A 15,227-nucleotide genomic window follows, 5' to 3' on the forward strand; every position below is an offset into this window, starting at 1 on the left:
TGGCCTGGTATTTCCTTGATGAAAAACAAAAAAAATACATCACACAGTGGCCTGGTATTTCCTTGATCAGAAACAAAAAAAATACATGACACAGTGGCCTGATATTTCCTTGATGAGAAACAAAAAAAATACATCACACAGTGGCTGGTATTTCCTTGATCAGAACACAAAAAAATACATGACACAGTGGCTAGTATTCCTTGATCAGAAACAAAAAAAATACATGAACACAGTGGCCTAGTATTTCCTTGATCAGAAACAAAAAAAATACATGACACAGTGCCTGGTTTTCCTTGATCAGAAACAAAAAAATACATGACACAGGCCTGGTATTTCCTTGATCAGAAACAAAAAAAATACATGACACAGTGGCCTGGTTATTTCCTTGATGAGAAACAAAAAAAAATACATCACACAGTGGCCTGGTATTTCCTTGATGAGAAACAAAAAAATACATCACACAGTGGCCTAGTATTCCTGATGAGAAACAAAAAAAATACATTCACACAGTGGCCTAGTATTTCTTGATGAGAAACAAAAAAAAATACATCACACAGTGGCCTGGTATTTCCTTGATGAGAAACAAAAAAAATACATCACACAGTGGCCTGGTATTTCCTTGATAGAAACAAAAAAAATACATCACACAGTGGCCTGGTATTTCCTTGATGAGAAACAAAAAAAATACATCACACAGTGGCCTGGTATTTCCATTGATGAGAAACAAAAAAAATACATGACACAGGCCTGGTATTTCCTTGATCAGAAACAAAAAAAATCATCACACAGTGGCCTGGTATTTCCTTGATGAGAAACAAAAAAAATACATCACACAGTGGCCTGGTATTTCCTTGATGAGAAACAAAAAAAAATATCATGACACAGTGGCCTGGTATTTCCTTGATGAGAAACAAAAAAAATACATCACACAGTGGCCTGGTATTTCCTTGATCAGAAAAAAAAAATACATGACACAGTGGCTGGTATTTCCTTGATGAGAAACAAAAAAATACATCACACAGTGGCCTGGTATTTCCTTGATCAGAAACAAAAAAAATACATGAACAGTGGCCTGGTATTTCCTTGATGAGAAACAAAAAAAATACATGACACAGTGGTCTGGTATTTCCTTGATGAGAAACAAAAAAAAATACATGACACAGTGGCCTGGTATTTCCTTGATGAGAAAACAAAAAAATACATGACACAGTGGTCTGGTATTTCCTTGATGAGAAACAAAAAAAATACATGACACAGTGGTCTGGTATTTCCTTGATGAGAAACAAAAAAAATACATGACACAGTGGTCTGGTATTTCCTTGATGAGAAACAAAAAAAATACATGACACAGTGGTCTGGTATTTCCTTGATGAGAAACAAAAAAAATACATGACACAGTGGTCTGGTATTTCCTTGATGAGAAACAAAAAAAATACATGACACAGTGGCCTGGTATTTCCTTGATGAGAAACAAAAAAAATACATGACACAGTGGCCTGGTATTTCCTTGATGAGAAACAAAAAAAATACATCACACAGTGGCCTAGTATTTCCTTGATGAGAAACAAAAAAATACATCACACAGTGGCCTGGTATTTCCTTGATGAGAAACAAAAAAAATACATGACACAGTGGCCTGGTATTTCCTTGATGAGAAACAAAAAAAATACATGACACAGTGGCCTGGTATTTCCTTGATCAGAAACAAAAAAAATACATGACACAGTGGCCTGGTATTTCCTTGATCAGAAACAAAAAAAATACATGACACAGTGGCCTGGTATTTCCTTGATCAGAAACAAAAAAAATACATGACACAGTGGCCTGTTATTTCCTTGATCAGAAACAAAAAAATACATGACACAGTGGCCTGGTATTTCCTTGATCAGAAACAAAAATAATACATGACACAGTGGCCTAGTATTTCCTTGATCAGAAACAAAAAAAATACATGACACAGTGGCCTAGTATTTCCTTGATCAGAAACAAAAAAAATACATGACACAGTGGCCTAGTATTTCCTTGATCAGAAACAAAAAAAATACATGACACAGTGGCCTAGTATTTCCTTGATCAGAAACAAAAAAAATACATGACACAGTGACCTAGTATTTCCTTGATCAGAAACAAAAAAAATACATGACACAGTGGCCTGGTATTTCCTTGATCAGAAACAAAAAAAATACATGACACAGTGGCCTGGTATTTCCTTGATCAGAAACAAAAAAAATACATCACACAGTGGCCTGGTATTTCCTTGATCAGAAGCAAAAAAAATACATCACACAGTGGCCTGGTATTTCCTTGATCAGAAACAAAAAAAATACATCACACAGTGGCCTGGTATTTCCTTGATGAGAAACAAAAAAATACATGACACAGTGGCCTGGTATTTCCTTGATCAGAAACAAAAAAAATTCATCACACAGTGGCCTGGTATTTCCTTGATGAGAAACAAAAAAAATACATGACACAGTGGCCTGGTATTTCCTTGATGAGAAACAAAAAAAATACATGACACAGTGGCCTGGTATTTCCTTGATGAGAAACAAAAAAAATACATCACACAGTGGCCTAGTATTTCCTTGATCAGAAACAAAAAAAAATACATGACACAGTGGCCTGGTATTTCCTTGATCAGAAAAAAAAAAATACATCACACAGTGGCCTAGTATTTCCTTGATCAGAAACAAAAAAAATACATGACACAGTGGCCTAGTATTTCCTTGATGAGAAACAAAAAAAATACATGACACAGTGGCCTAGTATTTCCTTGATGAGAAACAAAAAAAATACATGACACAGTGGCCTAGTATTTCCTTGATGAGAAACACTGAGTAAAAGTTGCTTCAATTAAAAGCCTTATATACCGACAAGTTTAAGGTCAGGCCATAGATAGACACACAAAACAGTTTAAGGTCAGGCCATAGATAGACACACAAAACAGTTTAAGGTCAGGCCATAGATAGACACACAAAACAGTTTAAGGTCAGGCCATAGATAGACACACAAAACAGTTTAAGGTCAGGCCATAGATAGACACACAAAACAGTTTAAGGTCAGGCCATAGATAGACACACAAAACAGTTTAAGGTCAGGCCATAGATAGACACACAAAACAGTTTAAAGTCAGGCCATAGATAGACACACAAAACAGTTTAAGGTCAGGCCATAGATAGACACACAAAACAGTTTAAGGTCAGGCCATAGATAGACACACAAAACAGTTTAAGGTCAGGCCATAGATAGACACACAAAACAGTTTAAGGTCAGGCCATAGATAGACACACAAAACAGTTTAAGGTCAGGCCATAGATAGACACACAAAACAGTTTAAGGTCAGGCCATAGATAGACACACAAAACAGTTTAAGGTCAGGCCATAGATAGACACACAAAACAGTTTAAGGTCAGGCCATAGATAGACACACAAAACAGTTTAAGGTCAGGCCATAGATAGACACACAAAACAGTTTAAGGTCAGGCCATAGATAGACACACAAAACAGTTTAAGGTCAGGCCATAGATAGACACACAAAACAGTTTAAGGTCAGGCCATAGATAGACACACAAAACAGTTTAAGGTCAGGCCATAGATAGACACACAAAACAGTTTAAGGTCAGGCCATAGATAGACACACAAAACAGTTTAAGGTCAGGCCATAGATAGACACACAAAACAGTTTAAGGTCAGGCCATAGATAGACACACAAAACAGTTTAAGGTCAGGCCATAGATAGACACACAAAACAGTTTAAGGTCAGGCCATAGATAGACACACAAAACAGTTTTATTCTAGCCATGAAAGGCCATGACATTTATTTTAATAAAAGAACACTATTGTATTCACCTCTGACCCCTCACTTCATTTTCAAGCACTTGTGTGCAGGTTAAAGTTGACAAGTGCATCACACACTCTCACACACACACACATATTTACACACACACACACACACACAAACAATTTGAGTACAAGAGACTGTGAGTGTTAGATTTTCTCCGATATCCAGACAGCTCCCTTACAACCAGCTTTGATGACAGATGACAGCACATTGTACATGGGTGCCTGGAGAAATAAAGAAATAGAAACTGACAAAGCCAACCTAAATATCCCTCCATCTAAGGGAGGCAATCAAAGTCACTTCACCCAACCTGCTGCAATCAAGATTTGGAGCAACATTGAGACTGTTCACAAGATGCTCTGCAAACTTTCAGGAACATTGCATCATATTTGTTTCTTCTCCTTTGGTCTTCTTCACCATGCAAATCACCGGTGACTGGTCAGTTAATTTATGGAGGAAGTGAAAGAATTCATTCTAAGTTTATCTTATCCAAAAGTCAATGGCAGACAAACAGTGTTATAATTGACAGTGACAGGGTGTACATGGTGTTATAATTGACAGTGACAGGATGTACATGGTGTTATAATTGACAGTGACAGGGTGTACATGGTGTTATAATTGACAGTGACAGGGTGTACATGGTGTTATAATTGACAGTGACAGGATGTACATGGTGTTATAATTGACAGTGACAGGGTGTACATGGTGTTATAATTGACAGTGACAGGATGTACATGGTGTTATAATTGACAGTGACAGGATGTACATGGTGTTATAATTGACAGTGACAGGGTGTACATGGTGTTATAATTGACAGTGACAGGGTGTACATGGTGTTATAATTGACAGTGACAGGGTGTACATGGTGTTATAATTGACAGTGACAGGGTCGACATGGTGTTATAATTGACAGTGACAGGGTGTACATGGTGTTATAATTGACAGTGACAGGGTGTACATGGTGTTATAATTGACAGTGACAGGGTGTACATGGTGTTATAATTGACAGTGACAGGGTGTACATGGTGTTATAATTGACAGTGACAGGGTGTACATGGTGTTATCAGTGACAGGGTGTACATGGATGTTGCAACGTCTGATTTTGATCCGGATTTTCATTGGAAGTCAAATAGGTCTGATTGTGGACAGAGAAATAAACTAGTCAGATTTTTTTAACAAAAAAAAAAAAATATTTATCTTTATTCCAAGTCTGAACCTAGCAATGAACTAGAGGTTGACACACTGTTGCTGTTGTATGAATACATTCGTATCTCGCAGATTGGTTAAGTCTATCATCATGATTGTCATCTCCTCCATGCTTACCGTGGTTGGCTGGAATGAAACATCCAACGTCCCCTAAAAATTTGACCCACAATCCGTTCTTGTCCAAAGAAAATTTTTTACAAACATACCCTTACCCCCCCCCCCCCCCCCCATCTGGAAAACCGTTGAACCTAAGCCTGACATTGTTGGTTGAGTTGACAAAAGACACCCAATGTTCCAAGGCCGAGTGTACAAGGTCAAGGTCAAAGACTCACCTTTTCCGCATCATTCTCTAGGCCAAGTTCATGGTGGTGAAGTTCATCGTCTCGAAATCTTTTCAGGATCTAAAAGGAAAAAAGTAAACGAGTCGTAGTTAAATGTCCACCTATTTGATTGGTTGTCTTCAACAAATGGTCAAAACCATAGTATCCATTTCTGATTTAAAACTGGGGAATAACAAATTTAAAAATTAAGAGTTGATAGACAATTTTACTATATCATCATTTTTCATCATCATTCTGTACTTTATGCAAGCAGATTGACTTCAAACATCGGTACAGTACAGTCCAAAGACAATTGGCTTCAACAGTCATGACGTCACTTCCCTCGTAATGATGCATAGTAACTTAGTAACTGGCTCTAAACTATCAGAACAATGGCGGACGTCCTTATGAAATATTTCTCCGATGAGCATAAAAGCGTATCCAGAGGAGAAAAGCATTATAAATCTGATCATGTTTTGACTTTTATATATTCTGATTACATGACATATGAAAAGTTCTCGCCAGCATGAAGAATAAAAAGTACCAATTTTCTTTGTTTAGAACCAAGCTGCTCGCCATTGCTGGGCGACGTGACAGCAGACTATTGAATCCAATTTAAACTACCACCTTGGGGTCTGAACAATTGAAGTACTCCCAGCACTGTGATGACTCTACCATGGATTACTGGCTGGGGTTCCCGACCTCCCATAGCGGACAGGGAGGTCCCTGCTGTGTCTACTATCCTCATGTCTGTTTTTCAATTGCTTTCTGTCTTTGTCTTGGAATGAGATTACTTGGTTTTGTCCTGACCCTGGCCAGAGTCCTTGGCTGGGAGGAAAACAGTCGAATGTATAGTTATAGTTTTGGGAGATAATATATTTTTCCTTGTAAATGATTTCTCTGTTATGTAATGTTATTTTTTCATTTTTAACATATGATTTGTAAACATATGATTTGTAAACATATGAGTGTATTCCTCTTAGTGGGATTTGTGCTTGTGTCTGGATGAGACTTTTAGGTGATCTCAAACTAAGTACATTGACAGTGTGCTCTTGGAATCTGCATCTGTTTCCTATTTGAACAAATTCCCCTTGTGTTACCTTTTTTGGGGTGCTTTAATTGTAATTCTAGAACTTTTTACTATCCCATTTTCATCCTTTTTACTGGCGCTGATATGACCTAAATGTGTTGCAAGCGCCGTAAAACCCCTTAAAAACAAAACAAACGTTGGCATGGATTAGCCCTGTATTGATATTTATTATTTTTGTTCTATTTTTACAACCAATCGTCAGACATTTTATGGGTCGAGTTGTTTTAATCTTGTGATGATGGAATAGGGCATGGAATAGGGCAGAGTCAGGACACAGGGCAAAATATGCAATCATTTGGTGGCTAGAATAATTTCCCTACACGGACGGCATTGCTTTACACTCGAGAGACCTTTGAATGTAAAACCTATATAAGACATGATGATGATACGGCATACAAAATGCCTTTTCATTGACACTGAAGTATCCAATGGCCATCTCAAATCCTCAGACCTCATCTTTTTGCTATCCGATTTTCTTCCCCCTTACTGGCGCTTATATGACCTTAACTCACTCAATCCTAGAGATTTTTGCTACTTTTCAAAATTGGAAAAATACAATTAAAAATGAGCATTTACATAGATAGTTTTATTCAAATATCATTAACATGTAAAAACTAAAAACATTAACTTTGATACTACGCCTGTAATTTGTCTCAGAAAAATGTAATAAATAGGCATGGGGTGAAAGTGGTAAACAACGGATATAGTCGGTGTTAGGGTTGAGTGAGTTAATGTGTTGCAAGCGCGGTAAAACCCTTAAAAACAAAAACAATATGTCTTATTGTGTCAACTAGACCAATCCTTTTCACTCGATTTATCTGCCATTATGGAGGTACTCCAGACAGAACAAACGACATTGCACTGAATGATCAGAATGCTATCTTATCTTAGGTCAAAGCCAAGCATTATTGAGTGTGATCAGGGACTGGACGGATGACAAGGAAAGCAAAAATAAAATAAAAAATTTTTTTAAACCACTGGCCCTGGCATTGTGTCCTTGGGTAAGACGAGTCCTTACCTCCAGCAGGTCTGCGTGTAATACTGGGTCATCGTCCACCAGTTCCCGTATCTGACTGTTGTAGTGTTGACCTATGACCTCCTCCACGGCCACTGTACAGGCCATGGCTGCCTCCTTGCCTAGCAATGCTGTGCCTGCTCCTGGAATACCAAATAAGAAGCTTGGGTCAGTCTTGGATACAAAAGCCACGAGTACAGCAGAAATCCAAGACTGGCGTCCAAAATTGAACAAATTGGAGCTACATTAATTCATGATAACAGTGTTAATAGAAATGATAACGATGGTCAATAATAATAATAATAATAATAATTACTATAATAATAATGGTAATAATAACAACAATAATAATAATAATAATAATAACAACAATAGTGATAATAATATAATAACAACAGTGTTAAGTAGAAGACAACAACCATAATAATAATATACAGATATATCTATAGATCCATTTTATTTTTTTTAATTCAGACCTAAAGTAGGCATTCTCAAGAGTTGTCATGTGATCACACCAAGCACCAATCACCTCACATTCTCAAGAGATGTCATGTGATCACACCAAGCACCAATCACCTCACAATCTCAAGAGATGTCACGTGATCACACCAAGCACCAATCACCTCACATTCTCAAGAGATGTCATGTGATCACACCAAGCACCAATCACCTCACATTCTCAAGAGATGTCATGTGATCACACCAAGCACCAATCACCTCACAATCTCAAGAGATGTCATGTGATCACACCAAGCACCAATCACCTCACAATCTCAAGAGATGTCATGTGATCACACCAAGCACCAATCACCTCACATTCTCAAGAGATGTCATGTGATCACACCAAGCACCAATCACCTCACATTCTCAAGAGATGTCATGTGATCACACCAAGCACCAATCACCTCACATTTTCAAGAGATGTCATGTGATCACACCAAGCACCAATCACCTCACAATCTCAAGAGATGTCATGTGATCACACCAAGCACCAATCACCTCACAATCTCAAGAGATGTCATGTGATCACACCAAGCACCAATCACTCACAATCTCAAGAGATGTCATGTGATCACACCAAGCACCAATCACCTCACAATCTCAAGAGATGTCATGTGATCACACCAAGCACCAATCACCTCACAATCTCAAGAGATGTCATGTGATCACACCAAGCACCAATCACCTCACATTCTCAAGAGATGTCAATGTGATCACACCAAGCACCAATCACCTCACATCTCAAGAGATGTCATGTGATCACACCAAGCACCAATACCTCACATTCTCAAGAGATGTCATGTGATCACACCAAGCACCAATCACCTCACATTCTCAAGAGATGTCATGTGATCACACCAAGCACCAATCACCTCACATTCTCAAGAGATGTCATGTGATCACACCAAGCACCAATCACCTCACAATCTCAAGAGATGTCATGTGATCACACCAAGCATCAAATCACCTCACAATCTCAAGAGATGTCATGTGATCACACCAAGCACCAATCACCTCACATCTCAAGAGATGTCATGTGATCACACCAAGCACCAATCACCTCACAATCTCAAGAGATGTCATGTGATCACACCAAGCACCAATCACCTCACAATCTCAAGAGATGTCATGTGATCACACCAAGCACCAATCACCTCACAATCTCAAGAGATGTCATGTGATCACACCAAGCACCAATCACCTCACATTCTCAAGAGATGTCATGTGATCACACCAAGCACCAATCACCTCACATTCTCAAGAGATGTCATGTGATCACACCAAGCACCAATCACCTCACATCTCAAGAGATGTCATGTGATCACACCAAGCACCATATCAACCTCACTAATTCTCAAGAGATGTCATGTGATCACACCAAGCACCAATCACCTCACAATCTCAAGAGATGTCATGTGATCACACCAAGCACCAATCACCTCACAATTCTCAAGAGATGTCATGTGATCACACCAAGCACCAATCACCTCACAATCTCAAGAGATGTCATGTGATCACACCAAGCACCAATCACCTCACAATCTCAAGAGATGTCATGTGATCACACCAAGCACCAATCACCTCACATTCTCAAGAGATGTCATGTGATCACACCAAGCACCAATCACCTCACAATCTCAAGAGATGTCATGTGATCACACCAAGCACCATCACCTCACATTCTCAAGAGATGTCATGTGATCACACCAAGCACCAATCACCTCACATTCTCAAGAGATGTCATGTGATCACACCAAGCACCAATCACCTCACATCTCAAGAGATGTCATGTGATCACACCAAGCACCAATCACCTCACATTCTCAAGAGATGTCATGTGATCACACCAAGCACCAATCACCTCACATTCTCAAGAGATGTCATGTGATCACACCAAGCACCAATCACCTCACATTCTCAAGAGATGTCATGTGATCACACCAAGCACCAATCACCTCACATCTCAAGAGATGTCATGTGATCACACCAAGCACCAATCACCTCACATTCTCAAGAGATGTCATGTGATACACACCAAGCACCAATCACCTCACAATCTCAAGAGATGTCATGTGATCACACCAAGCACCAATCACCTCACAATCTCAAGAGATGTCATGTGATCACACCAAGCACCAATCACCTCACAATCTCAAGAGATGTCATGTGATCACACCAAGCACCAATCACCTCACAATCTCAAGAGATGTCATGTGATCACACCAAGCACCAATCACCTCACAATCTCAAGAGATGTCATGTGATCACACCAACGCACCAATCACCTCACAATCTCAAGAGATGTCATGTGATCACACCAAGCACCAATCACCTCACAATCTCAAGAGATGTCATGTGATCACACCAAGCACCAATCACTCACATCCAATGCATGTGACCACCAAGCACCATCACCTCACATCTCAAGAGATGTCATGTGATCACACCAAGCACCAATCACCTCACAATCTCAAGAGATGTCATGTGATCACACCAAGCACCAATCACCTCACAATCTCAAGAGATGTCATGTGATCACACCAAGCACCAATCACCTCACAATCTCAAGAGATGTCATGTGATCACACCAAGCACCAATCACCTCACATCTCAAGAGATGTCATGTGATCACACCAAGCACCAATCACCTCACAATCTCAAGAGATGTCATGTGATCACACCAAGCACCAATCACCTCACATTCTCAAGAGATGTCATGTGATCACACCAAGCACCAATCACCTCACAATCTCAAGAGATGTCATGTGATCACACCAAGCACCAATCACCTCACAATCTCAAGAGATGTCATGTGATCACACCAAGCACCAATCACCTCACATTCTCAAGAGATGTCATGTGATCACACCAAGCACCAATCACCTCACAATCTCAAGAGATGTCATGTGATCACACCAAGAACCAATCACCTCACAATCTCAAGAGATGTCATGTGATCACACCAAGCACCAATCACCTCACATCTCAAGAGATGTCATGTGATCACACCAAGCACCAATCACCTCACAATCTCAAGAGATGTCATGTGATCACACCAAGCACCAATCACCTCACATTCTCAAGAGATGTCATGTGATCACACCAAGCACCAATCACTCACATTCTCAAGAGATGTCACGGATCACACCAAGCACCAATCACCTCACAATCTCAAGAGATGTCATGTGATCACACCAAGCACCAATCACCTCACATTCTCAAGAGAGGTCACGTGATCACACCAAGCACCAATCACCTCACATTCTCAAGAGATGTCATGTGATCACACCAAGCACCAATCACCTCACAATCTCAAGAGATGTCATGTGATCACACCAAGCACCAATCACCTCACAATCTCAAGAGATGTCATGTGATCACACCAAGCACCAATCACCTCACAATCTCAAGAGATGTCATGTGATCACACCAAGCACCAATCACCTCACAATCTCAAGAGATGTCATGTGATCACACCAAGCACCAATCACCTCACAATCTCAAGAGATGTCATGTGATCACACCAAGCACCAATCACCTCACAATCTCCTCGGCTTACCCAGGGCAAATCCAGCCACATTCCAGATGGGAAGTAGGACGGTCGGCCTCACTCGCTGGTTGGCCATCAAGTTCTCAAATGTTCTCTTGTGTTCTTTCTCCTGGTCCCACATCTCCTGGAAGGAAACATTTGAGTCAGTGCATAAGTCAGTCCGTACAACAGTCTAGTCCCACACAAACTGATGTGGTTTGAAAATAGTACAAGTGACAGTTGATTATTTTTCTAACCTTTTTCTTTTGTATCTAGCATTGAGTTGAGTTTCTGAGTCTAAACTATGCAATCTTTTGGCATAACACTCGCATTCGGATCGGAAGGTCCTGGGTTCGAGCCTCAGTTGGCACATAGTTGAGCCCTTGAAAAAGGCTCTTTACTCACATTCTCTCACTGTACTCTGGTGTAAAATGAGTACCTGGCTGTTAACAGCATTGTCTCTGTCAGAAAAAGAAAATTTGTATAATCGCCTAACAGGCGTCATGTCTCGTTCTTTATGTTACATGTTGCCGTTGGTCAGGGACCCTTTGTAAAGCGCTTTAAGCACGTTTAGTGGATATTGCGCAATATAAAAGCTCGATTTTTTAAATATTTTTTTTAATCTGGTGGGAAGTACTTGAAATAAACCAGTGTCCTATCCAAAGGGTAACATCAATTGTTACTTAACATTTCAGGCTCCAGAAACCAGGACTAACTCTGACTCTATGATCATCATCTCATGGCTGTAAGGGACAAATCTGTGGATGGACCACTTGGATTACAGGTATTGCTGCAGTATACAATGACCTCGGATAAAGAAAAACTTGGTACAGTGCAGCACAAAAATTTCGAGCACGTGTAAATTCTCAGTTTTAATCTATTTTCACTGTATTGGCAACATGAAAATCTAAAAACCTCTTGGACGCTAACACAGAAATCTCGAACAAAATGGACCTTAACTTAGATAAAATTCTTAAGCATTATGTTTGTATGGAATAGAAACCAGAACTGCCATCGCCTCTCTATATGGCTGTAAGTGTATAGATAAAGTGTGAGTGTGTGTGGAAGGGAGGGGGGGGGGGGGGGAGAAGCATGTTTGACCAGTGTTGTAGTTGTATAGTTAATGTGTGTGGAAGGGGGGGGGGGGGTGAGAAGCATGTTTGACCAGTGTCTGATGCATATGACGCTTCATTCTATCGTGTGCCGGTACCTGCCAGGGCTAAAAGGTATGACGCTCTGAGGCTGTTACTGTTACTATTGTATCAAAGAAGTAATTAGGGGTGGGTGAAAAGGATGTTACTGATATTGTATCAAAGAAGTAATTAGGGGTGGGTGAGAAGGATGTTACTGATATTGTATCAAAGAAGTAATTAGGGGTGGGTGAGAAGGATGTTACTGATATTGTATCAAAGTAATTAGGGGTGGGTGAGAAGGATGTTACTGAGATTGTATCAAAGAAGTAATTAGGGGTGGGTGAGAAGGATGTTACTGATATTGTATCAAATACTCACTTCATTTCTTGTTATCATCAGCATAAGTGCCTGCTCCACTCACTTTTCTGAATTAAAAATCCATAACTAACTTTATAACATCCAATGCTGCCCCTATCGGTTTAAATAATACTTCAAATTCCCAATTTATATGTTCTGGCACCAAAAATTACAAAAGGATTAAAACGGACATCAAGCCTGTGGCATTTATAAAATAGTTTTAAAAATCTTACTTGAATCATGGGCCCCACCGATGTCTTCCCCAACACGGCCATTTGGCCAGCATAGATTCTGTCGGCCCCTAATTCACCGGCATGATCCACTCGGATAATCTTGTCCAGTACCGCTCGTCTTCGAGCCTCCTTCAATGTACTCATCAATCGCCTCCCACTTACACGACAAATACCACAATGACCTTGAACTTGAAACATCCTGGTGATGAAGACAAAACATACCGTAAGTCAAATCTGCTCAACTTTGGCAACGCTAAATCTTTCACAATTTTTGTTTAACCCTTAACAGTCCAGGTCAGAACGGCGTTACTACTCTCTTGGTGAAAACAAAAGGAAATCATGTCAGGCTAGACCTTACCTTAGACCTTAGTGCCTCCGGTGTCTTTGACACATTGGGCCCTCCAGATTCGTCTTTCCTCCATGTCCTGTGCTGCCATGTATGCCTTGTCCCATCCCATGTCTTTGACAGATTGGGCCCTCCAGATTCGTCTTTCCTCTATGTCCTGTGCTGCCATGTATGCCTTGTCCCATCCCATGTCTTTGACAGATTGGGCCCTCCAGATTCGTCTTTCCTCTATGTCCTGTGCTGCCATGTATGCCTTGTCCCATCCCATGTCTTTGTCTTTGGGGGGGGGGGGAAGCAGTCATCTTTTATGCTGAGACGACTGTCTGGCTAGAGTAAAATTGAAATCCTTGGAATTGTGGTTGAAACATCTAAAATTAAAGCCACTTGTCTTAAACGCACTCCGGATTGCTCAGATAACATGGGAAACATCCAGGGTAGGGCAGCAAGTTCTATTTCACATGGTCATAACTTTTACCAGATTGAAAGACACCCGGATAACTATTTACTACTTGATGTGATTGTATCAGCGGATAAGAAATTTCCTCAAATTCCCAGTATAAGTGGAATTAGTTAAATAAAGGAATAGATATATTCTTAACAAAATTTTATGTGTGTGTGTGTGGGGGGGGGGGGGGGGGGGTGTAAAAGAGGTGACGCATCAATTTCAATTCGTCTGCCATAAACCTGATTATATAAAACAGATACAGTCCACTCCGGATAATTGCAACTCGATTAATTGCAACTTTCGGTTAATCGCAACATTTCCCAATAAACTGAATTAATTCTATATAAAAGTCACTGGTTAATTGCAACAAATTTTGGTTAACCACACCACAATTTTCGCCCTCAAAAAGTGGTTAATTCAAGAAGTCAATCAAACAAAATATAATTTCATCATAGAAGAAATCGTGACAAGTTGACAAATCGAGAGTGAGTGGGATTTAGTGTGTTACCATTCTATTAGAGACAAAAGAGGGCAGGCTTTGCAGTATGGTTTTGTGATGTCATCTGTGGCCATGAAATAAGAGGCGAGGGGGGTGGGTATAGTCTTTACAAAAGATAGACAATGACGGTTATAAAGAGAGACTGGGCGATATCCTTTGTTTTGGGATTGACAACTGTACATTGTGACCAATGAGAGTTTGGTGAGAACTCATTGTCTTTCATCACGGTTAATCTCTTTGACTCTTACAAAGGTTGAAAGCAAAAGAGTGAAAGTGAATCAAATCTGAATAAGATGTTGACTTGCATCACAGTTACTGTTTTGCTTGACAAAATCTATACAGGGCTGCCATGTGGTTTTTATTTCAATCATATTGCTTAGTCTGTGGTAGACTAAGAACAATGTTTACAACTACTGGTTTGAGTTTACAATACATGTGTAAGCTGTTGCAACAGTGGACTGGAAACTCACTTTTGGTTAATTGTAACTTCGGTTAATCGCAACATTTTCGCTGATCCCAAGGTGTTGCGATTATCCGGAGTGGACTGTATAAGTTATTTCTCAAAGAACACTAATATAAAAACAAAATAATCCAGTCCAGATAAACAAAACATGAAAGACTGTAAAATAGTAAAGCAATGTCCTAAAAAAAAACCTTTGAGTCATGACACATCCCCCCCCCCACCCCAAAAGTTTTTAACAACAAACCTTTA

General features: G+C 39.8%; 1 protein-coding gene across 1 annotated transcript in view; it reads right to left on the reverse strand.

Moving 5' to 3' along the window:
* Positions 1-3,787: 3,787 nt before the first annotated feature.
* Positions 3,788-15,227, reverse strand: part of LOC144972235 (NADPH-dependent 3-demethoxyubiquinone 3-hydroxylase, mitochondrial-like) — a 12,150-nt gene continuing 710 nt past the window's right edge. Inside the window, exons 2-6 of the mRNA XM_078913275.1 lie at positions 13,226-13,424; positions 11,533-11,647; positions 7,476-7,615; positions 5,380-5,448; positions 3,788-4,065 (exon numbers count right to left, since the gene is read on the reverse strand). Coding sequence (XP_078769401.1) covers positions 3,988-4,065; positions 5,380-5,448; positions 7,476-7,615; positions 11,533-11,647; positions 13,226-13,423 — 600 coding nt within the window. The 5' untranslated portion in view covers position 13,424 and the 3' untranslated portion in view covers positions 3,788-3,987. The remainder of the gene's footprint in view (positions 4,066-5,379; positions 5,449-7,475; positions 7,616-11,532; positions 11,648-13,225; positions 13,425-15,227) is intronic.

Source organism: Berghia stephanieae, chromosome 5, assembly GCF_034508935.2.
Source record: "Berghia stephanieae isolate SIO BIC M18660-M18661 chromosome 5, UCSD_Bste_1.3, whole genome shotgun sequence".
Lineage (NCBI taxonomy): Eukaryota > Metazoa > Mollusca > Gastropoda > Nudibranchia > Aeolidiidae > Berghia > Berghia stephanieae.